The sequence below is a fragment of the Stigmatopora nigra genome, chromosome 11 (assembly GCF_051989575.1).
Source record: "Stigmatopora nigra isolate UIUO_SnigA chromosome 11, RoL_Snig_1.1, whole genome shotgun sequence".
Lineage (NCBI taxonomy): Eukaryota > Metazoa > Chordata > Actinopteri > Syngnathiformes > Syngnathidae > Stigmatopora > Stigmatopora nigra.
This window is the reverse complement of record NC_135518.1, coordinates 2,046,958-2,073,053: the sequence shown is the minus strand read 5'-3', so window position 1 is coordinate 2,073,053 and position 26,096 is coordinate 2,046,958. Positions and strand designations below refer to the sequence as shown.

Below are 26,096 nucleotides of genomic sequence, written 5' to 3'. Positions count from 1 at the left end.
ACAAAGACAGGCACATTAACTTCCTTATGATATTGACTCTAACAATGTGCTTTTGATTCTGAAAGTATCTCCGAAATACCACGTGTGATGATTTTTCAAAAGCTTTTCGCTTCAAACCAGCACATTTGCACTCCTTATTAAAACCATAAATATAGGGGTGAAAATTGTGACACTCAACAATTTAAAGGCAATTTTAAGGGTGTGGCTTATACACGCAGGAGGCTTATATCCGAGTAAATACGGTAATATTGATGTTTTGATCATTGCACTTATATTTCTGTATAGGTATGAAGACATGTATTGTGATAGTTATAATGGGGCGATCCTACTTTGAGTTTCATTGTTTATTGCGGTTAGGTCTTATCTACATTAACCGTGATATTCTAAGGATAACTGTATACAATATCTCTCCCTCTCCCTCCCTCCCCCCTCCCCCTCTCCCTCCCTCCCTCCCTCCCTCCCTCCCCATGTTTGAGCTTGGTTGACTACCCAGCCAATTTTTTTACATTTCCAAATTTTGAGACAGTTACAAAGCCCCAACAACACAAAACCGGTAATATATTTTATAGTTCTACTTACCTCTGTTCAGCTTTGCAGTAGTTTTGATGCATTTCCAGGCTGATGGCTCAGTATTTTTATTCATGGTAATCTCAGTCTCAATCTGTACACAATACGTTTTCCCTTCTTCCAAGTTGTATAAAGTTATATTGTTTTCTGTTGTATAAATCTGCTGATCATACAGAGAAATATGTTAAGAGGATATCTATGTTTTGACTGGTTTGTTTTTAACAGAAAATTGTGGGCCGGCTGTCCAAATGAATAATATAGTTAGCCATGATATGGTGAAAATGCAGGGTTCCGTCTCTCTGGTGATCATTTTGTTAAATTTGAATTGTGATTAATCAAAGCAAATATTTGGTTTTAAAACGATTTATACAAATGAATATAATAGATTGCAGTTGAGTTTATCTTTTACCTTAAGTTTGTCATCTTGTTTCCACAGGACTCTGAACTTTGGTTTGTAAAAAGCCAAGATGTCATTGTTTAGTATTCCTGAGCTCTGGTCAGCGTCAGGAAGTGATATGTTCATTTGAATGCAGTTGTCACATTCAGTCATTATTACTATGGGTGGACCTATAATAGCTAGGAACAACAAGAGAACAGAACAGTTAATTTTATTGCCTCCTTTTGTGATAGTGAACCTCCATTTATAAGGCAAAAATCCAAAGCGTTACAGTAATACATCTATCAGCGAATTCACACAGATCCGGACAGAGAGTGAGACGAAACCACACAAATGACTGATCAGCTTCCTTTATATGAAATTCAAGCAATTGACACTGCATGATATTCTTCTCCACGAACGCATCAGAGTTAACTTTTGCCGAACATTGAAAAACTCCGCTTAAGACGCTCGCAGTTCTCCATAGAAAACTACAAGTGCTACTAGGTGCCTAAACAAAATCATCAAAAATGTTCAAAAGCCTTTATGGTCATCATACACAGTGGTAGACCAGGAGACTTTGTCTGTGACATGGACCCCAGGAATTTGAAGGACTGGACACTGTCTACGCATACTCCATTTATGAGGAGTGCGGCCAGGTTTGTGCTGCGTTTGCGAAAGTCCAGGATTATTTCTTTAGTTTCTGTGCTGTTTAATATGAGATTGTTCACCAAACACCACAAAGACAGTTGTTGACCTCATCTCTATAGGCAGACTCATCCTCCCCAGAGATGAGTCCGACCACAGTGGTGTCATCAGCAAATTTGATGGAGTTACAGTGGTGGGCTGGTGTACAGTCGTACGTGTGCAGGGAGTATGGAAGAGGACTGTTCACTTAAGATAATAGCCATTTTCTGTAGCCCACTGTTACCACAATTAAAACCAATAAGTAAATTAGAGAAAATAACCTTTCACTCGGCATTTCATAATGACAAATTTCAGTGTTTAATAAAGGGCCCACAAATTGTCAAAATATTTTCAATTTTCTCATCCCTTTGTCTCTAACCAACTAATCCCTCATGTTGAACAAACCATTAAAACAGTATTTATAATCTTTTATCCTTCAAAAGTTGGTCAAAATTGGTCAAAAATGTATTCTCAATTTCGTAGCCAAACAAACCAATCTTTTTACCAAAAAGATTGCATATCACCTTGAAAGTCATTCTTGTGTAAAATCCAAATAATGTTAAAGTACCTGCAGAACCTTGCATTTCCTGCAGACCATGTTTTGTTCTTATTCTGGATTTTTGGAGGTATCATGTTTGAATTGTTACTTTCTAACTGTGAATGTTGCATTTTAGAGAAGACTACCATTAGTTCATAATAACATAAATCCTCATCCAGTTTCCAACCCCACCACAAAATTTGCCGATTTTACGCAAACTGGGATGTTGGCTTGTTCTCCTGACAGGTTGAAAATGTCAGTGAAGTCTGGTGCTAGTTGATCAGCATGTCTTGAGTACTTTTCATTGGATTCCATCCTGTCCTGTGGCCTTCCCAGGGTTGACAGCACGGAGCACACCTCACGACCACTCCCTCCACAGTTAGTAGGGTGAGACTTTTTTGAGAGGTTGGAGTGGGATTTACCGGAGGATAAGGTGGTTTGCTTGAGTGCTGGCCTTGGGGCTCAAAATGGGGAAAAAAAGTTATTTAGCTCCTCAGCCAGTGTCACACCTGAGTCCACAGGAGTTGCAGCACAGCCCTTGTAGCTGGTGAGGGACTGTATGCTCTGTAACATCTCTCAGGTCGAGTTGCCCTTCTATTTTCCCATTGTAGTCTGCTTTGGCAGCCTTGATGCAACTCCTCAGGTTGGCGCGAGCAGTACTGTAGAGTGTCATGTTTCCGGATCTGAAGGTTGCATCAGGGGCCTAAAGGTGTGATCGGACCTGGCTGGTCATCCACAGTTTACTATTTGAGTACACATGCATGGTCTTCTTCACAATGACCATAGCCATGCATTTCTTGATTTAAGGCAGTAATGTGTCTGTGAATGTGACCAGGTCCTCATTAGGGAAAGTCTCCCACTGTCTGTTCAAAGCAGTCTTGGAGTCTGGGGAGGGGCGTCGTCTGGTCAGGTGATAATGGTTTGTCTTTTGGGCTTTGTTTGTTGGCTGAGGGGGTGTATGGTAGAGCCATGTAGAATGAGAGGTGGTCTGACTGTCTAACGTGTAGGACTAGTATATCTCTTTATGCACACTACTTGTAAGATAAGACAGTCTCTTTGCAATTGCTTGTTCATATTGTATTAGTTTTTGTAAGTATAACAGCATCGTAGTCATCCTTATGGCAGACATGTCAGCATAAACACCCAACTGTCTGACTGGATAATCAATCTTAGTCTAGTGATTGGGTTGACATGTTAGCACAAATACTCAACTGTTCGACACTGATCAATTACTTTTTGCCCTGCAAATGAAAGAAATGTATCTGTCCGAAGTCCTAGTGACAACTGTCAGTTTTGCCTGTATTTAAGACACACTCACTGGTCATTCGACTAGAGTTGCAAGAACATCGCGCTGAACAGGACTCCACTGTTAAAGCTTTCACCGTCCACTTTGCAGTCTGGTAATAAACCTATTTCCTATTTAAATTGATCTCACTCTTTCTTAGCCTGCTCCTGAAGTTGTATTTTCAGACCTATCACTACTGTAAGAGTAAACCTGAGTTTTAACATTTCTTGTTGGGCATTTTACACGTTGGGAAAATTATGGCAAAACAGTGTTGAGGTTTGCCTGATTAAAATCTCCTGCAATGATGTGCGCGCCCATTGGGTAGGCGTGCTGGGGATTTTTTTTTTGTGGTTTCCAGTAGTAAAGAGGGTGGTTTCATACCTATAAAATAATGTTTTCCCCTTGTTTTATAAGCTTTTTAATCATTTCAAACTGTGCGCCATATGGCAACTTTTGTAAATTTTTTTTTTTTTTTTTTTTTTTTTTACAAATCTTTTTATAACCATTTTGACTCTAATCGGATCGTCCCGGTCACTCTGCGCATCAGCAATCTATGTACCTAGACAGTCATACAGCAACATCTAAACAATATTGAATTTAGTGCATACAAAAGCCGCACCAACTGATTGGGCACTACGTCCACTTTGGGGAAAATTTTAGACCTTTGAATGCACCCTATGTGAGTAAATATGTGCTGCGATGTGTTTGCGTAATTTATTGTTGCTTAGTGATGGGGAATTGCAATCATGCATGGATTTTGCATGGAGCCCCAGATCGAGGAAGATTATCAGTGGTCTTGTGTCTTCCATTTTCTAATAATTGCTCTACAGTTGATTTCTTTAAACGAATCGTTTTACCTATTTCAGATTATCTCTTCCCAGCCTGGTGCAGGTCTACAATTTTTTTATCTGGTGCCCTTCGACAGCTCTTTGGTCTTTGACCATAGGGGAATTTGGAGTGTGAGAGACAGAGGTTGTGGACAGGTATCTTTTGTACCAATAATGAGTTAAAACAGATGCTATTAAAACAGGTAATGAGTGGAGACCTTGTTAGACCAAATACTTATTTTCCACTCTAATTTTGAAGTACAATCTTTGAAAATCCCCAAAAAATGATTTTGTTTTTTTTTCACATTCTGTTTCTAATGGTTGAGGCTTACCCATGTTGACAATTAGGAGGCTTCTCTAATATTTTCAAGTAGGATAATTTGCACAATTGATGGTTGACTAAATACTTATTTGACCCACTGTATTACATACAATGTAAAGACAATGGGGTAGAATTGCTTGTGGCAGCTGAATAAACATATGTACACACAAACACACATGTAAATACACAAAAACTTAAAATTATGTTCTGCACACAGAAAACCTCAAGAAACACAATGGAGACTTCTTGCCAGTCGGAGGCCAGTTGAGTGTTGGAGTATTCATTATATGATGATGATAATAATAATAATCGGACATAGTCTTTGTCATCATCATCAACTCGAGATAAATAAAGGAGGAGCAATAATTTCAAAATAAAATACCGGATACAGCAAATAGAATTACATTTCAGGGGTTGTTTTATCTTGTTTGACATTTAGTAACTTGGGTTTTCATATCATGGAACAAATGGTTTCCAATCGATTTTTTTTCCATCACCTGAAAATTTCATAAGTAGGAGCTTTCTGAACTACAGGTACAACTGTACTATAAATTGAATTTGAATATGCATTTAAATATTATTGACAGTAAAAATGTATGTATGTATGTATGTATGTGTATATATATATATATATATATATATATATATATATATATATATATATATATATATATATATATATATATATATATATATATATATATATATATATATATATATATATATATATATATATATATATATATATATATATATAATTTATTTATTTATTTATTTATTTTAATCATGCGTCATACTTTGTTCAAAAGGAGTGAAGACAACTTCTTGAGAATGTGAAGACCAAGTTCCATTGTATAATGCTTGGACACTCAGATAATACTTGTTGTACTTGTCTAACTTCAGCTGTAAGGATGTTGCAGTTGTGATGTTGTAGTCATTCCTTGATTGTTCCAGCAATTTTCCGCTTAACCTACACAAAGACAAATTTAACATTTAACTCTCATTATGATGTGGTTCACCTGCCTAATATGACAGTAAATAACTGTTAGGGTTATTCTAAGATAATATTATATATGTGCGCATTTAATCATTTTTGTATAAGTTTCTTCAATTTAGGACTGGGGCAAGCTCGAAGTCACTCTCCAGGACAGACATTTAACATTCCACCGAGTCCTTGCTCCGAGGACTGATTACTGGAATATATGACTGACCCTTTCCCCAGTTGCAAGTTCGTAATTGGATTGGATAACTTTATTGATACCGTATTCGGGAAATTACATTGTGGCAGAAGCAAGAGGGTGATTAGACAGAACAGCAAAGTAAAAGCACAAAGTACAAAGCAAGTCAAAGTAAATGGAATCATCAAATCATTAAAACATAAAAGCAGCAAAACACAAAACGACCAAGAGTGGACAAAGCTACCGTGGCCGCCGGCTGCCGCTTAAACAGCGCCATTTTGGTTGCGGTAACTGAATCGGACTCAAAAAGACGTTGTTAAGTGGACAAAAACTGGAACCTCACAGAACAGCAAAGCAAAAGCACAAAGTACAAAGCAAATCAAAGTAAATGTAATCATCAAATCATTAAAACATAAAAGCAGCAAAAACACAAAAAACAAGAGTGGACAGAGCTACCGTGGCCGCCGGCTGCCGCTTAAACAGCGCCATTTTGGTTGCGGTAACGGAGTCGGACTCAAAAAGACGTTCTAAAGTTGGACAAAAACTGGAACCACACACAGGAAGTCTTCCACGAGATGGGGAACTTCTGCAGACTGTGACCAAGGTGGAGAATATGCAGTCGCTCTTGCAAGCTTATCCGCACAGTGACTAAGTAGTCTGAAGCTGAAGAAAACAGCAGCAGGGCAGAATACCTCAACTCTGTAGCTGATAGGAGCCGACAGCTCTTCCATCCCATCCCACGATGGAATGGTTGGTCAGAAGCGTTGCCTCTTCTCCCAGCACTTTTGTCCAACTCCAGACCTCCAGCGGTACCGAGGTGTTGCTCCTTCTGCTGCGTATTGTAACAGCTAGTTCCATGTGTGTGACAGCGTAGGCAATTGCTGGCTGGTCCCCCCCCCTCCCCCCCAAAAAAAGGGGCCGAAAGATGCCAGGCTAACAGATCAAGGAAAGTTGTAAAAACATTGAAGCAAAAAAGTATAAAGTACAAAGTAAAGTAAAAAGGAATGTATTAGGAAATATTAAAATGTCATTTAAAAAAGATAGAAGGGCTGTAAAACATGAAAAACATAAGAGTCTGACACCCATGGTGCAGAGCTACTGCCACAGGCTCCCGCTTGAAAGGCGCCATCTTAAAAAAATGCACACCTGTGAAGGACGCTTAAATTGTTTATTCAGCGGATGGCTATCAATCAACCTCCGGGATTACTCCAAATTGTTTTAAATTGTGGCGCTCGTTTCCCTTGATATGGAATTGTTTTGCCAAATGGAGGCTAGTTTGTTTAATTTCCAAAGGAGTTGTTTTTGATTCCCGACCTTAATTGTTATTAATGAATAACTGATATGCGATTATTGTTAGCTGTTTTTTGCTTACGCAATTGGATCCAATCAAAAACTTTGTAATTGTTTAGATTTGAGGCCTTAAATGGGCAGGAGAAAATGCAAACCGCCAAAATCATTTGTGATGAGGACGAAGTCAAGTTGGATTCGCTCTTGCAAGATAAACACCAAAGATGCGCAATTAATTGATGTACAAATTAATAGATGTCTCCCTTGTATTGTTTTATAATTATATTAAAGTATAATTGTTAATGAACCAAACAATAACATTAGCTGATGCAGGTAGCATCTTGCACCTTGCTACAATTTAATAGATGGTCTCCAGTTTAGTGGATCATGGCTTCTACTGTCCTTGTAGTTATGGCCTTTTTTTCCTGGTATGATAAGTGACTCTGTACTGTCAGTATGCAGGGGTTGGAATTTATTTGGGTCTTGACTTGAATGACAGCTTTGAGAGGTTGCTTTTTTATTTTACTAACTGATTTGGATGAGAAGCCTGACTCAAAAGAAATATCAACAACTTAATTTCCTTTGCAATCTTCAAGTTATTTTAAAAGGTTGTCAACAGCCTCCTAGAATTTGTGTTGGTCCCATTTGGTTTTTCACTTTCATAACAAGTATTTACTCGCATATAAGCCGTCCCCCTTGATTTCCAATTTTCACTTCCATATTCATGATTATAATAGGGAGTACAAATGTGTGAAAAATTCTTAAGAAAAATAGTCTCAAGTGGTATTTCTGAGATACTGTATGAGTCAAAAGCACATAATTAGGGTCAATATCATAAAGTTGTGGTCAGAACACACACTTGTGAAGAACAATGTCATGGCTCTCTTGAGTTTCCAGTTATTTCTACAACTCTCATTTTTCTCTGATAGAGTGATTGGAACAGATAATTATTTGTCACAAAACACATTGATAAAGTTTGGTTCTTTTATGACTTTATTATGGGTGAACAGAAAAGTGATCAAATTTGGTGGGGTAAAAAGATAGTGTTCCCTCGCTTATCGCGGTTAATGGGGACCGGGACCCCCGCAATAAGTGCATTTCCGCGAAGTAGGGGTGCCCCTTCAAAAATGCTTAAAGAAACACGTGCACATGAGCACCGCCAAGCAAAAACATCATAGTAGTCCGTATGGAGGATCTTCTGCAGTTTTTTGCACGTAAGAAACATCGTTATTGGGAGTTGTGAACATTGTTTTTTTTTTTGGGCAGTGAAGATGCGCCTATAAACAGCCATGACGTCATCAATGCGATTCCTGAACTCTCATCATGTTATTGACCATTTCTTTGGCCTTTTTTTTTGATGCAAATACTAATTCTTATTGAATATTTTGTTTTCACCTCTTGTAAAATGATGTGATTTATAATTTTAACTTAATATCTTTAAATTTTGTATTTTATTTTTTTCCTGAAAAAAATCTGCGAAGCTCTGAGTCCGCGATAGCTGAAGCGCGAAGTAGCGAGGGAACACTGTATACAACAGCGCTAATATTTGGTAACATGTCCCTTGGCCATTTTCACTTGAATTAGGAGCTTTTGGTTGCTATCCACAAGCTTCTGGTTGAATCTTTGACCACTCCTCTTGACAGAATTGGTGCAGTTCAGTTAATTTTGATGGCTTTCTGACATCGACTTTTTTCTTCAGCATTGTCCACAAGTTCTCAATGGGATTAAAGTGGGGACTTTGGGATGGCCATTCGAAAACCTTAATAGCCTGATTTAGCCATTCCATTACCACATTTGATGTGTGTTTGGGGTCATTGTCCTTTTTGAACACCCAACTGCGCCCGAGACCCAATCTTTGGGCTGATGACTTTAGGTTATCTTGAAGAATTTGAAGGTAGTCCTCCTTCTTCATTATCCTATTTACTCCCTGTAAAGCACCAGTTCCATTGGCAGGCAAACAGCCTCACAGCATAATACTACCACCACTGTACCGTGCTTGCAGTAGGCATGGTGTACATGGGATTAAAGGCCTCGTCTTTTATCCTCCAGACATATTGCAGGACATTGTGGCCAAACAGCTTGTTTTTGTCTCATCTGATCACATAACTTTCCTCCAGAAGGTCTTACCTTTGTCCATGTGATCAGCAGCATACTTCAGTCGAGCCATAAGGTGCCGCTTATGGAGCAAGGGCTTCCGTTTTGCACGGCAGCCTCTCAGTCCATGGAGATGCAAAACACGCATGACTGTGGACACTGATCCACTGTTTCACCAGCTTCTAATTCCTGGCAGATCTGCTTTTAGGTGATTCTCGGTTGAATCTTAACCCTTACTGAATAATTTTCTCTCAGCAGCAGGTGATAGATTGCATTTTTTTCCTGATCGTGGCAGTGACAAAACAGTGCGATGCACATTATACAGTGTTCCCTCCCTACTTCGCGGTTCAGCTATCGCGGACTCAGAGCTTCGCAGATTTTTTTGGAAAAAAAAATACAAATATTACATTGAAACAACATATTTTACAGTTTTTTTTGTTATAACATGAATTTCACTCTCTACCCGTATTCTATATGGTGTACTGCAGACATGTCCAAATTCCGGCCCGCGGGCCAATAAAGGCCCGTGGACAAATTTTTACCGGCCCGTGGCCTCTATCATGAAATCAATAATACACGGCCCGCCAGCACTGTTGACCACAGTATAAAATACATGTGTACAAAAAGCTATTTTTCACTTCACCAGAAGATGGCAGTAGCCCTGTGGCCGCACTCTGGCCGCCGTGACCCTTGGCCTTGCGTCATCGTTTCACCCCAGCCCATTTCTAACATGGCGACTGTAAACAAAAAAAAGGAAAGTTGACCGCGAGGGCCGCCGCTTCCAGGACAAGTGGAAATTTGAGTATTTTTTCACTGAAATACGAAACAACGGTGTCTGCCTAATTTGCCAAGAGACTGTGGCTGTTTTCAAGGAATTCAACGTTAAGACGGCACTACCAGACGAAACATGCTAGCTACGACAGGCTAACTGGGAACGAACGCGGTGAAAAAGTGAAGCAACTGGAAGCTGTTTTAACGGCACAGCAAAGCTTTTTCACAAGAGCCCGTGAGTCAAATGAAAATGCCACAAAGGCAAGCTACGAAGTGGCAACGCTAATTGCAAAGCACTGCAAACCTTTCAGTGACGGTGAATTTATTAAAGACTGTGTAATGCAAATGGTTGGGAAAATTTTTCCCGCGAAGAAGCAAGAGTTTGCCAATATTTGCCTGGCTCGTAATACTGTGGCACGGAGAATTGAAGACGTTTCTTCAGATATTAAGAGACAGTTAGAGGCAAAAGGAACTGAGTTTGACTTTTTCTCATCAGCGTGCGATGAAAGCACGGATGCGTCCGACACCCCTCAGTTACTGATCTTTTTAAGAGGAGTGGACAATGACATGAACGTGAGTGAAGAGCTTCTGGACCTCCAGAGTCTGAAGGGCCAAACAAGAGGAACAGATTTATTTGTTTCTGTTTGTTCCACCGTCGATGACATGAAACTACAGTGGAATAAAGTCACCGGGATTATTACGGACGGCGCACCTGCCATGGCTGGCGAGCGGAGTGGATTATCAAGCCTTGTCTGTGACAAAGTCAGCGAAGAAGGAGGCAGCGCTATTAAACTCCACTGTATTATTCATCAAGAAGTTCTCTGTGCCAAACATATGAAGTATGATAATGTTATGAAACCGGTGATAAAGACTATTAATTATATTCGCTCCAAAGCGCTGTGCCACCGCCAGTTCAGACAGTTTCTTCTCGACATCCAGGCTGAATACGGAGATGTTTTGTATCACACCGACGTGAGGTGGCTCAGTCGGGGGTCCGCTGCAGCGCTTCTTCTCTCTCAGGGAGGAAATTGGACAATTCTTAACTAAAAAGGGACAACCCATGCCACAATTAAATGATCCTGTTTGGCTGGCTGATTTGGGATTTTGAGTTGACATAACGCGACATCTGAATGCGCTGAACACAAGCCTTCAAGGGCAAAATGCAGTGGTAAGCCAACTGTATTCCCACATCAAAGCCTTTCGGACCAAGCTGCTACTTTTCCAAAGACACCTGTCACAGGCGCAGCCCAATACCGCACATTTCCCGTCTCTGCAGGAAATTTTGACCAGTTTCCCACCGATCAATAGTGCGCAAATGACAAAGTATGCAGCAGACATCTCATCTCTGGTTGAGGAGTTTCAGCAGCGCTTTCGGGACTTTGCAGCTATTGAAAAGGAGATCACGCTTTTTTCCTCTCCTTTCTCCGGAAACCCTGATGACGCTCCAGACCACCTGCAACTGGAGCTCATTGAGCTGCAGTGTGACGCCGAACATCGCAGTCGGCACCAACAGCTCCCTCTTGTTAACTTCTACCGCCAGCTGGATGAAGGCAGGTTCCAAGCTATTCGGACTTTTGCTAAAAAAATGCTGAGCTTGTTTGGCTCCACATACATGTGCGAGAAGACATTCTCCGTTATGAACATTAACAAGAGCCGCATGAGGACGAGACTGAGTGACTCTCACCTGCGTGACGTCTTGCGCATCAAAACCACTGCTCTTGAGCCAGACCTGGACTACATACTGCAGTCAAGATCCCAGTATCACCCTTCACATTAGTGCAGGCAAGATATTTGTTAAGTCCTCTGAGTTGAATAAATTCCTAAATCTCAGTTCATTATTTTTTTTGTGATGGTCAAAATCACAGTTTGAATATGCAGTAATCATTGTTCTGTTTTCAGCACCGTTCCTACAGTGAGCATATAATAGTGAATAATATGTGATGTTTCACATGAACTTAGGTATCCTTGATAGTTTTCTTAATTTTTCGTGGTTTGTGATTTCGGTAAAAACCTAAATGTAAAAAAAAAATGTAAAAGTATGCCATTTGTAGTTAAAAAAAAATCCCAAAAGGTTAATTTGTATTTAATGTTAATGGTTCAAAGAATGTCAGGCTAAATAGTCGGCCCGCACACATTTTCACCTTACCAAATCTGGCCCTCTTTGCAAAAAGTTTGGACACCCCTGGTGTACTGTGTACAGAGGGGTAAAAAATAATAATAAATTAAAAAAAAATATATATATATATATATATATATATATATATATATATATATATATATATATATATATATATATATATAAAAATGAAAATGAAAATCAGACATAGGCATTGTCGTCATCATTGACTTGACAAAAAAAAAATATATATATATATGTATAGGTGTGGGGGTGTGGGGGTGGGTGGGGTGGGTGGGTGTGTGTGTGTGTGTGTGTGTATATATATATATATATATATATATATATATATATATATATATATATATATATATATATATATATATATATATATATATATATATATATATATATATATATATATATATATATATATATATATATATATATATATATATATATATATATATATATATATATATATATATATATATATATATATATATATATATATTGGAATTAAATTCAAATTAAGCATTTTTGAAGGGGAATCCCTAACTTCGTGGAAATGCACTTATCGCGGGTGGTCCCGGTCCCCATTTACCGCGACAAGCAAGGAAACACTGTACTTACAAACAATTGTTTGCACTGTTGCTCTTGGGACCTGCAGCTGCTTTGAAATGGCTCCAAGTTTTCTGACTTTTTCAAGTCAAGGATTCGCTTTTTCAGATCCATGCTGAGCTCCTTTGACTCCCGTTGTAGCGTTTGCATCCAATGAGCCATATTTAAATGGCCTCAGAGAAGTCACCAGCTGTAGTCACTCATAATCACTCACAAGAGGTTAAGAGGCCATGCTATGAAGCTCATTTCACTGACCCAACTTTCTAATTCACCTAAATTGCTAATTCGTGTTGCTGTATGTATATTTTTGACCCAGCAGATTTGATCACTTTGTTCATGTTTTTGTGACAAATAAGTGACAAATAAGAGATATTCCAACCACTCTATCAAGAAACAGTTGTAGAAATAACTGGAAACTCAAGAGAACCATGAAATTATGTTCTTCAAAAGTGCATGTAAGCTTTTGACCTCAATTGTAAGGAAGTTAATGTTTGTCTTTGTTAAAACAAAATATCAAATTATTCAATTTGAAAAAAGAAATAAGTCTATCTTGATATGGAACAGATACTTTCTAATTACTGAAATTACAACATTCTTAGCAGAACCTTAAGATGTTGTGGCAACCACATTGCTTCTAATGTCAAAATATTCCTATTCTTCAGATGGTTCATATAACTCCAATCACTTTCGAACAAGAATTACAATGAAAAAAAATCAATAGTAGCGAGTTAGCTTAGTGTTGCGATGTTCTTTGAAAGCAGTGGGACACCTCATCTAGCCAGATACTCCGGTCCGAGAGTGAGACGAAGGGACACAGATGATTCTTCAGCTTCTTTTATATCAAATCCAAGTAATTGGCAATATAGAGCAGTGATTTTCAACCACTGTGCCGCGGCACACTAGTGTGCCGTGAGAGATCCTCAGGTGTGCCGTGAGAAATTATCCAATATCCTTTTTTTTAAATTAACATTTATTAATAGATTTCTGCAAATATGATGTCATTGTCCAATGTCCGTGCTGCAAAGGCTGGCAGCGTAATGTAATATTTGTCCGTGTGGCAACACGTAGTTGATTGACACGTTCCGCCAAGAAAATTAGTGATGCACCGTGGTGACAGTCATGGAGAAGTTTTTAAAAAGGACAACTGCAAACTCCGAACTGCGCCCTGGACAAGATTCTGACCCGGATAAAGGCCCTAGTATGAGTGGTGGAGAAAACAAAGCAAAGACGGTGAGCTCAAGGCAATATAGTAAAAGCTATCTTTCGTTTGGATTTACTTTCACCGGGGATGAGACGACACCTATTCCGTTATGCCTGGTGTGTGGCGAGAAGCTATCCAACAGCGCCATGGTGCCAAGCAAGCTTAAACGCCATCTCCAAACGAAACACCCGTCGCTTCAAAACAAGCCGATAGACTATTTTGTTCGCCTGCATGTAAACACAGAGAAACAGGCAACGTTTATGAGAAAAACCACAAAGGTAAATGAGAAAGCGCTCAAAGCTAGTTACTTAGTCGCCGAACTTGTTGCTAAATCAAAAAAGCCGCACACTGTGGCAGAGACATTAATACTACCTGCCTGTAAAGCCATTGTCAACGAGATGCTCGGCCCTGGTGCGGCTAAAGACATAGATAAAGTCCCGCTCTCTGATAACACAATTGCCAGGCGTATTGATGACATGTCTACAGACATCGAAAGCCATGTTTTGGAAAAGATACGCATCAGTAGGAAATTTGCGTTGCAAGTTGACGAGTCTACGGATATTAGTGGACATTCTCAGCTCTTGGCCAATGTGCGTTTTGTGGATGGTGATGCCATTAGAGAAAACTTCCTATTTTGCAAGACACTGCCAGAAAAAACAACTGGAGAGGAAATTTTTCGGGTCACATCGGAATATCTTGACCAGGGAGGACTTACGTGGGAAAACTGCACAAGTGTGTGCACTGATGGAGCTGCAGCCATGGTCGGGCGCACCAAAGGCTTCGTGAGTAGAGTGAAGGAAAGAAACCCAGATCTGATTATTACGCACTGTTTTTTGCACCGTGAGGCCCTCGTTGCGAAGACTTTACCAGTAGAACTGGTTCCTGTGTTGGACGATGTGGTGCGCATGGTGAACTTTGTGAAGACACGACCTCTGAAAAGCCGTATATTCGCATCTCTGTGTGAGGAAATGGGAGCGGAGCATAAAGCCTTATTGCTCCATACGGAGGTCCGATGGTTGTCGCGCGGTAAGGTGCTGACCCGTGTGTATGAGCTGCGAGAGGAACTTAAAATGTTTCTGACAAATGAGAGGTCTGATTACTCAAATCAGTTTGCAAGTGATGAGTGGTGCGCAAAGTTGGCATACCTGGCTGATATATTTCATCATCTTAATGAACTGAACACAAGGATGCAGGGCCGAAATGAAAACCTGCTTACAAGCACAGATAAAATAAATGGATTCCGTTTAAAGGTGCACCTCTGGCAACAACATGTGCAACGTGCCAACCTGGAGATGTTCCCACTCACAGACAAACAGCAAAGCAACACTGCTGCACTGTCTGAGGTAATAGGTAAACATTTGAAAAGTCTTGAGGAGAAGTTGTCATTTTATTTCTCTTCAGCCTCCACTGAATGCTTTGACTGGGTTAGGGACCCATACAGCTCGGCATCAGTTGTTCGAAAGGACATGACTTTACAAGAGCAGGAGGAACTAACTGAACTGAGACAGGATCGTGGTTTAAAACTAAGATTTGCTGATCTTCCTTTGGACAGTTTTTGGTTGACTGCTGCCAAGGAGTTCCCCATTCTGGCCAACAAAGCTGTTCTGACATTGCTCCCATTTTCCACAACATATCTGTGTGAGCTGAGCTTTTCAAGCCTAACTGCTATAAAAACTAAAAACAGAGAGAGACTGAGAGCTGTTGAAGAAGAGCTTCGTGTGTGTCTTTCTACTATTCCTGCCAGGATATCGGCTTTGTGTTCATCTAAACAGGCCCAGGTTTCACACTGACTGAGTATAAATAAATTGAGAAATTATATTGTAATTAAATATACTATACAGAGTGTCATTTTGTAAAATCTTTGGTTAGTGGTGTGCCACAAATTTTTCCAATGTAAAAAAATGTGCCGTGGCTCAAAAAAGGTTGAAAAACACTGATATAGAGCATTCTTCGTTGAGAACACATTCCAGTCAACTTTGATGAACATTGAATCAAACTCGGCTGGAAACGTTTATTGTGCTCTCTACTATAGACTACAACTCAAACTAAAAGTATAGTACCCCAAGCTGTCCACCTAGGTGCCTACACAAAAAGAACGATATAACCTTTTAATGAAAACAACGGAAAACATAGAAATTTATAACAATCAAAGTTGAATTTTGTTTTATTTCAAAATTAAGGCTACTCGCGTCTTCCCAGTCATAGCACGTTTAACTAGGTTATGTGTCAGCACCCAAGGTAAGATGGCTGCCCTGGACCAAGGACCTAAGGAATGTGATTTTATTTATTGACGTCAAAATGTATTTTGCCTGGCATTTTTTCTCTACCTTTTCTCAATTTTGAGATGAATGAAAGTATGGGCCGAATTCGCTTGCGTTGTGACATCACACGTCGACGCAACGGCGCCATTTTGAAGTGACGTCATCATGTCGCGACGCTGTCAATTTGCCATTTTTTTTGCATGACGTGTTTTTATGCGCATATAAGCCGCACCCTTGATTCAGTCATCATTTTTTTGTCCGACAAAAACGGTTTATATGAGAGTAAATACTATCTGTCAACTTGTACGTTTCCCCGTACTTTATACATTTTCTTAGTTGAAATTGTGTCGCTGTATAACAACTTTTGTACGGGATTTTTAAAGTAATTTTTTTGTAAAATCCATCTGCTTCTACCCGTTTTGGCTCTAATCCCTATCATCTAGGTAACCGATGAAAACGTCAATGACGACTGCTCATATTGTCATGTTTTAAGCATGATTTGCATGCATGCATTCTCTTTTTACATGTCCACTGTTATTACTATATAAATGTAGCGCGCCAGCAATGTACACAGGCAGTCAAGTTGTCAGCGTCATATAGCGACGTCCACCAAATTTTGAAATTATTGCACTGATTGGGCACCCAGTCTACTAAAATTTTAGACTTTTAAGTGGGCCCTGTGTGAGTAAATATGTGCTGTGTTGCATTTGTTAAATTTTGTTTTAATCGCTTAATAAATGCAATTGCAATCAATAATAAGGGGAGCAATTGGCCAAGGTATACAGGTATGTAAATAACATCATCATCAGACACTGAACCAGGCTTGGTGTCACACAACCATTGCTTTGTACAAAAGAGAAATTGATATTCAACCTTTTGGAAAGCTAACATATCCTTACAGGGAAACTGATTAAAACGTTGCTCATAATGTTAGGAACGAGACTCATAAAATTCATTAAATTATAGCTTATATAAGCCGCACCCTTAAAATTGCCTAAAATTTGTTGAATTTTGAGATGAATGAAAGTATATAAGCCACCGCGCGGCCGGTGGAACGAGAGGTTAGTGGGTCGGCCTCACAGCTCTGGGTTCTTGGGTTCAAATCCAGGTTACGTCCACTTGTGTGGAGTTTGCGTGTCCTCCAGGGCCTGCATCGGTTTCCTCCAGGTACTCCCGTTTCCTCCCACATTCCACAAACATGCATGCCTTGATTATTGTTTTATTAGGGAGTACAAACATGTTACTTTGAAGGAAACTTATTAAGAGAAATCATTGCACGTTGTCTTTCTGAGAAGTTATTGTAAATGCAAAATATAAAAGTATTCAATTTTCAAAAAAAAAGTCTATCTTCACCACCGACGAGTCTACCGTATCGTGGTGTTGGGGTTTGCGTGGCCCGGTGATCCTTGCAGCTACGTTGCCTTGAGCCCCTGGTAGGGTCACCTATTGCAAACTGGTCTGAGGTGCGGGACCAAAAGAAGAATGGCTCAGAAGACCTCCTATGAGGAGCAACATTATTGGACATCTTCCCTCGCCCGGATGCCGGTCACCGGGGCCCTATTCTGGAGCAAGGCCTGGAGGAAGGGCGCGATGGCTAGCGCCTGGTAGCTGATCCTCGAGGGCCGCCGAGGGTGCAGGTTTTTGATCCAACCGATTCAACACAGAAAGTATAACCAATGAGGTTTCTGCTGAAATAAGAAGCACCTGACTGATATTCACTGATTCTACTTCTAACATACCAGATTGGTAGAAAGGTTTTCTCTTAAGGGTTGGAACGAAAACCTGCATCCACTTTGTTGAATAGTTTAGTTGGGCGGCATCAAAGTCCAAATTATCACAAAATGTTATCAGGTTTTCCGAGATGCAGTCGGAGCATTATAAAAATTAAAAATTAAAAAAAACTCAAATCCTCCCATTCTTGACCAGATGAAAGGTGGCGTGTTTATTGCCATGCTGAAGTCCGTCCATCCAAAGACCATGCCTGGACATTGGCCTGAGTGTGTATGCTTAAGCCAGGGGTGGGAAAACTATTCAGCAATGTTGGTGCAGGTTTTCTTTCCAACACATAAGAGGAAACCTTTCTCCCAATCTGGTATGTTAGAAGTACAATCAGTGAATTGCAGTCAGGTGCTTCTTATTTCAGCAGAAAACTCATTGGTTAAACTGTCGGTGTTGAATAGGTTGAAAAAAAACTGCACCTTCGGCGGCCCTGGAGGATCAGTTTGCCCACCACAGACTTAAGAAAAGGGGACATGATCTGCAGTGACAACACATAAACGAGGAGCACATCTGCTTGTTAAGTATCGGCCCTAAGATGCTGAAACTAAAGAGACGTGCCCCATGTATACATTTGTGGAGTGTTTGGATAGCAGCAAAGTTTGGCTCTGATCAGGATCACGGCCGAGAGCCACGGCTAACATGAATGAGCTCTTATAGCAGCTTGTTAAGTATTTCCTTTGATATTGAAGAGACTTGCAGCTTCTATGCTTCATTTCGGCACCCATTGTTGGTAATGTGATGCGTCTCAGCATCCTTCCCCCCAACTGAGTGCCTCTAGATACAGTGCAACTTCTACTTATGAAATAAATTCATTCCACAAGTGGTTTTGTAACTTGCATTTTTTTACATTGAATTAGCATAATTTGTTCCGCAATTTTTAATAAGACTAAATACTTGTCAATCCACGAAGAGCGCATAAATCCAACAATAGAACACCACTTTGGTTCCGATCAGGGGGGGGCGTTCTTCCCAATCACTCCCCTCCAGTTCTCATTGTCATTGCCCACGTGATCATTGAAGTCCCCCAGCATAATGAGGGAGTCCCCCTAAAGAGCATTCTCTAGCACCCCTTCCAAAGACTCCAAAAATAGGTTGGTAATCTGAACCACTGTTTGGTCCATTCACACAAACAACAGTGAGGTCCCTTCCACCACTCGAAGACAAAGGGATGCTACCCTCTCGTCCACCGGGGTAAACCCTAACATAAAGACGCAGAGCTGGTGGGCAACAAATATGGCCAAACCTGATCGGCACCTCTCACCGTCAGCAACTCCAGTGACCAACACCTCTTGAGAGGAGTGGTACCGCAACCCAAGCTGTGCGTAGAGGTGAGCCCGACTATGTTGAGCCGGAATTTCTCAACCTCACGCACTAGTTCAGACTCTTTCTAAAAGAGAGAAATTACATTCCACATCCCAAGAGCCAGTTTCTTCAGCCAGGGATCGGACCGCCAAGGATCCCTCCTTTGGCTGCAGCCCAACTGTCTAAGCACCCTCTTTGGCTCCTCTCACAGCTGGTGATCGCATGATAGGGGGAACCAACGTAGTCTCTTCGGGCAGTGCCCGACCAGGAATCATGGGTATAGGCCCGCCAACCAGGCACTCGCCATCGCGCCCCTCCTACAGACCTGGCTCCAGAGTGGGGCCACGGTCATCCATGACAGGGCGAGGGAAGACGTTATCCAATAAAGTTCCTCATTATAAGAGGTCTTCTGAGTCATGCTTTGTCTTGTCCCTCACCTCAGACAATTTTGCAGTGGGTGACCCTACCAGGGGCACAAGGCCCCAGACAACATAGCTCCAAGGATACTGAGACACCCAAACCCCACCACCACAATAAGGTGACGACTCATTGGGGGTAATTGCAGTTTAAAATTATTAAATTTTTATCAATAGGTTTGATTATTATTGTTGACAAAAATTATTCCACGATAATTATCGTTCTCGTTTTATCAACCAGCTCTACTTAGAATGTTATGAAGTTACCTCTCAAAGACCTTGTACTGGACTCCTGGTGGTGTGGCCGGCCCTGGATCCCAATGCAAGATGTGAAGGAAATTCACTGAGTTAACTGACAGATTAGATGGTGGAAGGAGTACACCAAGCACTGTTGAAAATAAAAGAGGAAATGGCAGGGTTATAAGTCACAAAACAAGTTGCAGTTGGAAATAAACTCTAAACATGTTAACAGCTATATCAGTGGTTCTTAAACAATTGCAGAAAAGGGCCACAGTGGGGGCGAGTTTTCGATCCAACCTGTAAGCGGAAACCTTTCCACCAAACTGGTATCCTAGAAGTGCAATCAGTGGATTGCCATCAGGCGCTTCCTTTTTCATTGGTTTAACTGTTTGTGTTGGATTGGTTTGAACAAAAACCTGCACCCACAGCGGCCTTCGAGGGCTGGTTTGTCGATCTCAGAGCTTTATAGTACAAGGGTGCTCATTAAGTCGATTACAATCAACTGGTCGATCTACAAGGGACTACTTGTAGATTACCTTAGAGTTAGTTAGTTTTTAAAAAGTTCATAAAAATTACAAAATTTGCCCTGGAATTGGATCCGAAAGAAGGGAGATTGAAAATGGCGAGAGTCAGTGCCCGCTTCGTCTTCGGCGCTGAATTGAGTGGCGATAAGCGCCAAAGAAGAGGAATTTTACTGCAAAAGAATGACGCGCCAAAGAGGAAGAACGACAAATATTCGGCCGGCGATCCGGCGGCGTGGGTACGCTGCCTTGACAGAACAGGCAACGACAAGGAACGTAGGGGAAGAATTCCCTAGCATCAAGCAAGTTTTTGAGAAGAGGATGCCATCCCAGACATTCTTATTCAAAGATTAACTGAACGAGCAGATTATTATGTGTGGGAATGCTGCTGGCCAGCCGGCTTCATGGTAAAGCCAGCCTTAATCAACACGTTTGGCCTTCCTCATGCTTTAAAAAACAAGATCTTTTTTTTGATTGATTACCTTAGAACGGAGAAGTGTTTTTTCGAACCTTTTGTTACCTGAATTTTTGATCCCAAGCGTAGTCAGGCGAGTACAGTAAGCCTTCGAATATCGTGGATAATGTAGACTATACATGGTCCCAAGGATACGGAACGTCCGTGGACGTAAGTAACGTCTGAGGACGTAATGTCCGAGGACGATCTGTCCACGGCCGTTCCATCCAGGGACGTTTTGTCGACAGACATTTGATCGAGGGACACTTGGTCCCCGGACGTTTGGTTGACGGACGTTTGGTCGACAGAGTTCATGAGCGCGAGAAATTACCTGGTTGTTTGATTTCAAAAGTAAACTCTCTTTTTCTCATGATTATAAAATTGACGGAACGTCCGGGGACAAAGTGTCCGTCAAAAAAACGTCCGTCGACGAAACGTCCGGTCACAGGTCCCAAGAAGAATTTTTTTTTACAACTAAAAATGAGCGGCCCGGTGAAGCAAGTGGTTAGCGAATCGGCCTAACAACTCTGGGGTCCTGGTTTCAAATCCAGGTCACGCCCACCTGTGTGGGTTTCCTCTGGATCCTGCGGTTTTTCCTCCCACATTCCAAAAACACAAACACGCAAAATTGCCCTGAGTATGGATGTGAGTGTGCATGGTTGTCAGTCTCCTTGTGCCCTGCGATCGGCTGACCACCGATTCAGGGTGTCCCTTACCTCTGGCCCGGAGAGAGCTGAGATTGGCCTGGATCACAACAGCCTTCGCAAACTATTTCATTGGGGAGTCGTCCGGGATATCATTAAGATTGGTTATCACAGCAGCAGTTTGGTCATTGGTGGTACGGACTGCCCGTGCAGTAGGCCGGTGAAGGCTGGGCAAGCAGTGTTGAGGTAGGCACATTTAATAGCTATCATTCAGTCTAGTGTAGTGCTATAACTAGCAGGATGGACTTTAATGCGGAAGAGTTCTTTTTTTAACTTGGCACTGTAGATCAGGTTGACCAATGTAAGAGGAGAGATCTGTTAGGTCTTGCCGCTCATCTAGGGTTCACTCTGTCCAGGACTACCAGGCTAGCTGAATTGAAGCAGGAGGTTATCCATATATTAATAGCAGCGCAGTACTTAGAAGCCACAGTAGGAGCATCTGCGGGTGTTTCCTCTCAGTCTCTGGTCGATTCTGAGGAATCAGGCAGGATGGAGAAAGATAAGGTAGGCAGGGATGGTGTCACCTTGAATGTAAAGGCTCTAGTTATAAATCCCAGGGCTGGTTTAAAAGGAAAACCAGAGGGATATGGTGCTGTATCTATTGGGGAAAATTCCCACATTGCTCTAAAGATATTACGTATGCAAAATGAAGCTAGGGATAGGGAGTATGCTCATCAGCTGGCCCTCAAGGAAAAGGAGATTGAACTAGCAAGACTGGATGCTGAACTCGAGAAACTCCGAAATGGCCGCAGGTCTATGGACGGCACTCTTTTCTCCACACCCTGCTGGAGTCCAAACCCTTCTTGGAAACAGCATGGTAGCCAAAAGGAGCTTGAGCGTGTAGAGAAAGCACGTGTAGCTCAAGAACGGCTTGAGAAAGAAAAAGCTTTGGAGCTTGAGCGTGTAGAGAAAGCACGTGTAGCTCAAGAACGGCTTGAGAAAGAAAAAGCTTTGGAGCTTGAGCGTGTAGAGAAAGCACGTGTAGCTCAAGAACGGCTTGAGAAAGAAAAAGCTTTGGAGCTAGAGCGTGTAGAGAAAGCACGTGTGGAGCAAGAATGGCTTGCGAGAGAAAAAGCTTTGGAGCTTGCACGTCTAGAGAAAGCACGTCTTGAGCAAGAGCGGCTTGAGAAAGAAAGAGTTTTGGAATTTAAGAGGCAAGAGAGAGAGAAAGCTTTGGAGCTTGCACGTCTAGAGAAAGCACGTCTTGAGCAAGAACGGCTTGAGAAAGAAAGAGTTTTGGAATTTAAGAGGCAAGAGAGAGAAAAAGCCTTGGAGCAAGATCGACTAGAAAGAGAAAAGGCCTTGGAAGCAGAGCGAAAAGAAAAAGAACTGATTGAAAGAGAAAATATTTTGGAGCAGGAAAATTTAGAAAGAAAAAAATTGGAGCAAGAGCGGCTTGAAAAAGAACAAGGCAAGAAGAAAATGTCCGCCGCGGAGATCAGCCTGCAGAAAGCACCCCAAGTTCCGGTGCTGAGGCCACGCAAAGTACTCCTGTCGCCACTGGGGCCGCCAGTCGCACCCGTGCCGAATCCACTAACCAGGCTTCCGGTGCCGGCCGGCCTTCCAGGCACAGTTCTTTCTAGCACTGTTCTTCCTAGCACTGTTCTGCCAAGCACCGTTCTGGCCAACGACTGCCCGCCCAGAAGTGGTAGCAATGCTCCGGCACCCCTGGATGATGGTGCCGGCGACTGCAAGAGCGGCAAAGCTCTGGCACCCCTGGACGAGGGAGTTGGCGACCCTCCAAGCAACCAGGGTAAGGTGCCTGACCGTTCTAAAATTCTAGTGTATCCTAAAGGAAGGGGGCTTGGCCAAGACTTAAAGGACCAGCGCGGATGCCCGCCAGATTGGCCACGGCTCATCATCGGCCGGCGCGGACGCCCGCCAGACCGGCTACGCCTTGTCACCAGCCGGCGGGGACGCCCGCCGGACCGACCACTTCCTCGTCTCGTTTCTGGCTGGCATGGACGCCCGCCAGATCGGCCACGGCTCATCACCGGCCGGCGCGGACGCCCGCCAGACCGGCCACGCCTTGTCATCGGCTGGCGCGGACGCCCACCGGACCGACCACTTCCTTGTCTCGTGACTGGCCGCCGCAAAAGGGGGCGCAGTAGAGCACGCTGGCGCAGAAGAGGATATCGGCGCAAAAATGGAAGCCTGCGCAGAAGAAATTATGTATAATGCCCTATCTCAAGTTTAGGAGAGTTTTAACAGGAGTGTATTGATTGATTGAGGCAGGTTGGTGGTTCGATTTCGTCAACAGGTTGACTCTTGAGGGGGGAGGTGTTACGGCTGGCAGCCTGGACACACACTATGTAGGAGGTGTGTGCTTTCTTTTCTTTACAGGTATCTGCAACTGTGGTTCCACCCCTGTGCCAGAGCCTTGCCCAGGCCAACACAGCTGTAATTAATTCCCCAATCATCCCTCCTGCCCTTATTTAAAGCCTTTTCAGTTGTCAGTTCGCCCCTTGCCCTGGCCCTTGCCCTGGGCCTTGCCCTTGCCCTTGCCCTTGCCTTTGCCCTTGCCATTGATGCCTTGCTGAGTTGCAGGCTTGTGAGTATGTTACTCCCTGTTATATTTTGTATGTGTTGTTAATGATTTTGGGTTGCATATGGGGACTTGAGATAAGTTTAGACACCTTTGGGTATAGTTTGTGCATTTAGATACAGTTATTCCCCTGTCTAGATTATATTACATCAGTTTAACAGTGGCATCCTTTGGTCTTATTTCCTGTATTTTTGTGGGTGTTCATTTGGACACCTGTCTGGGAGGGGGTTTTACCGTGTTTATTTCAGGGTGCCACTTTAATATCTCGTGCTTCCCCTATGTTATCCCGTAGTCTGTTTTAATGACTTTATTGTAAATAACCTCACTGAAAGGGGGCTTCTTTCAAGGACTTGGACTAAAACTCCCATTAACATTTTTTTAATGCAAATTAAGCATAGGGGAACTATTTTCACTGTGAGTAGAGCATTTCAAGTACCGTATTTTTATACCTCTAAAACGCACCGTTTGATTGGACGCAGTCTCACGTGCGGGTATATTTTCTGTGTTTTGTCAATACATTGGGCGCTTCTTCAGAAAGGGCGCTAGCATGACATTATGCTAGCATAGGTTATGCTAGCCGCTACCGTACCTATGTTATGCTAGCCGCAGGCATACCTATGTTATGCTAGCCCCCAGCATACCTGTTATGCTAGCCCCTAGCATACCTGTTATGCTAGCCCCTAGCATACCTATGTTATGCTAGCCCCTAGCATACCTATGTTATGCTCGCCACTAACATATCTTATGCAAGCTACTACCGTATGTTATGCTATTCACTAGCATATGTTATTCTAGCTTCTAGCATAAGTTAGACTAGCTGGTAGCACAGGCAAAATCAAGTTTGATAATGCTCTATAGCAGGGGTGGCCAACCAGTCAGAGACCAAGAGACGCATTTTTTACTGTGTTACCGCAAAGAGCCACATCACACACATACCTTTGCTCAGCCAGATTTATTGTAAATGTCACACACCAGCATAGTAATGACATAAATTGACTCCTACAGTACTAACAGCACAGGCCAGTCATTATCAACAATGAACATTGTGTGCACTGTCTCACACAGACAAACTCTCAGTTCAACCAACTCCACAAACAAAAATCTAATAATTTACAATAGCGCTTTTCTTTTACTATGCATGTTACTTAGTGGGACTTCTGTCATAAAATCAGAGCCTATTTTTGCGCTCCTTGTGAGCTGTCATTTATTATGAATGGCTTTTAACTAGCGCGCCCACCACGTGGGTGTACACCTCGTTCTCCTATTGGCTGCTCCCGGCTGAGCACTCTCGCCTTGGTCTGCCTCGCAGGGGGTGTGGCTTTCTCAGCCGACGCTCGATCTTTGGGATAATTTTTGTGTGCGCGACGCCGTTCATTGTCGCTTCTGGAGCTCTCCCACTCTGTTAAAAACGATTACTCAAATGACCTTGCTCCTACTGGGAAACTTTGAGGTATTTTCATCCCAAGCACATGCGAATTGGACGAAAATACCGTATCGAACTCAAGCGAAGCGCACACGCAAATAAAAATGACACACAAATACGAACTTTGATATGGACGTTAGAGCCGCATGAAACCGGGCAAAGAGCCACATGCGGCACGGGAACCGCGGGTTGGCCACCCCTGCTCTATAGCAAGCAGCTTGTTTAAAACCAAAAGACAATTTTTGCACTATTAAAAAGAAATCTCTTGAAAAAATATTTGTTTAACAAAAAAAAATTGTGTTACACAAGAGAGAAGGTGAAGAAATTAAATCACTCATCTATTAGGATCCGACAACCGTTTTTGGCAACCATAGCTGAATTCTTTTCTCTACGTAAAAACATAGCGAAAGAATCTTAACGTACACACAGACTCACACACCCATCTCTCTATCTCTCCGTCTCTATCTCTGTCTCTCTCTATCTCTGTCTCTCTCTCCATCTCTGTCTCTCTCTATCTCTGTCTCTCTCTCTATCTCTGTCTCTCTCTCTATCTCTGTCTCTCTCTCCATCTCTGTCTCTCT

The 26,096-nt window shown here is 42.0% G+C and overlaps 2 protein-coding genes across 3 annotated transcripts in view; one reads left to right on the top strand and one right to left on the bottom strand.

The window, feature by feature from the left end:
* Positions 1-20,035, bottom strand: part of crygs3 (crystallin, gamma S3) — a 62,262-nt gene extending 42,227 nt beyond the window's left edge. The window contains exons 1-4 of one of the 2 annotated variants that reach the window (XM_077728382.1): positions 19,896-20,035; positions 5,400-5,572; positions 977-1,143; positions 580-727 (exon numbers count right to left, since the gene is read on the bottom strand). In XM_077728382.1, the coding sequence (XP_077584508.1) occupies positions 580-727; positions 977-1,117 (289 nt within the window). In that variant the 5' untranslated portion in view covers positions 1,118-1,143; positions 5,400-5,572; positions 19,896-20,035. Of the gene's footprint in view, positions 1-579; positions 731-976; positions 1,144-5,399; positions 5,573-19,895 lie in introns of both variants that reach the window. The other variant, XM_077728384.1, reaches the window with a different exon arrangement.
* LOC144204514 (ileal sodium/bile acid cotransporter-like) overlaps positions 11,248-26,096 on the top strand; it is a 30,985-nt gene continuing 16,136 nt past the window's right edge. The window contains exon 1 of the mRNA XM_077728551.1: positions 11,248-11,482. Coding sequence (XP_077584677.1) covers positions 11,248-11,482 — 235 coding nt within the window. The remainder of the gene's footprint in view (positions 11,483-26,096) is intronic.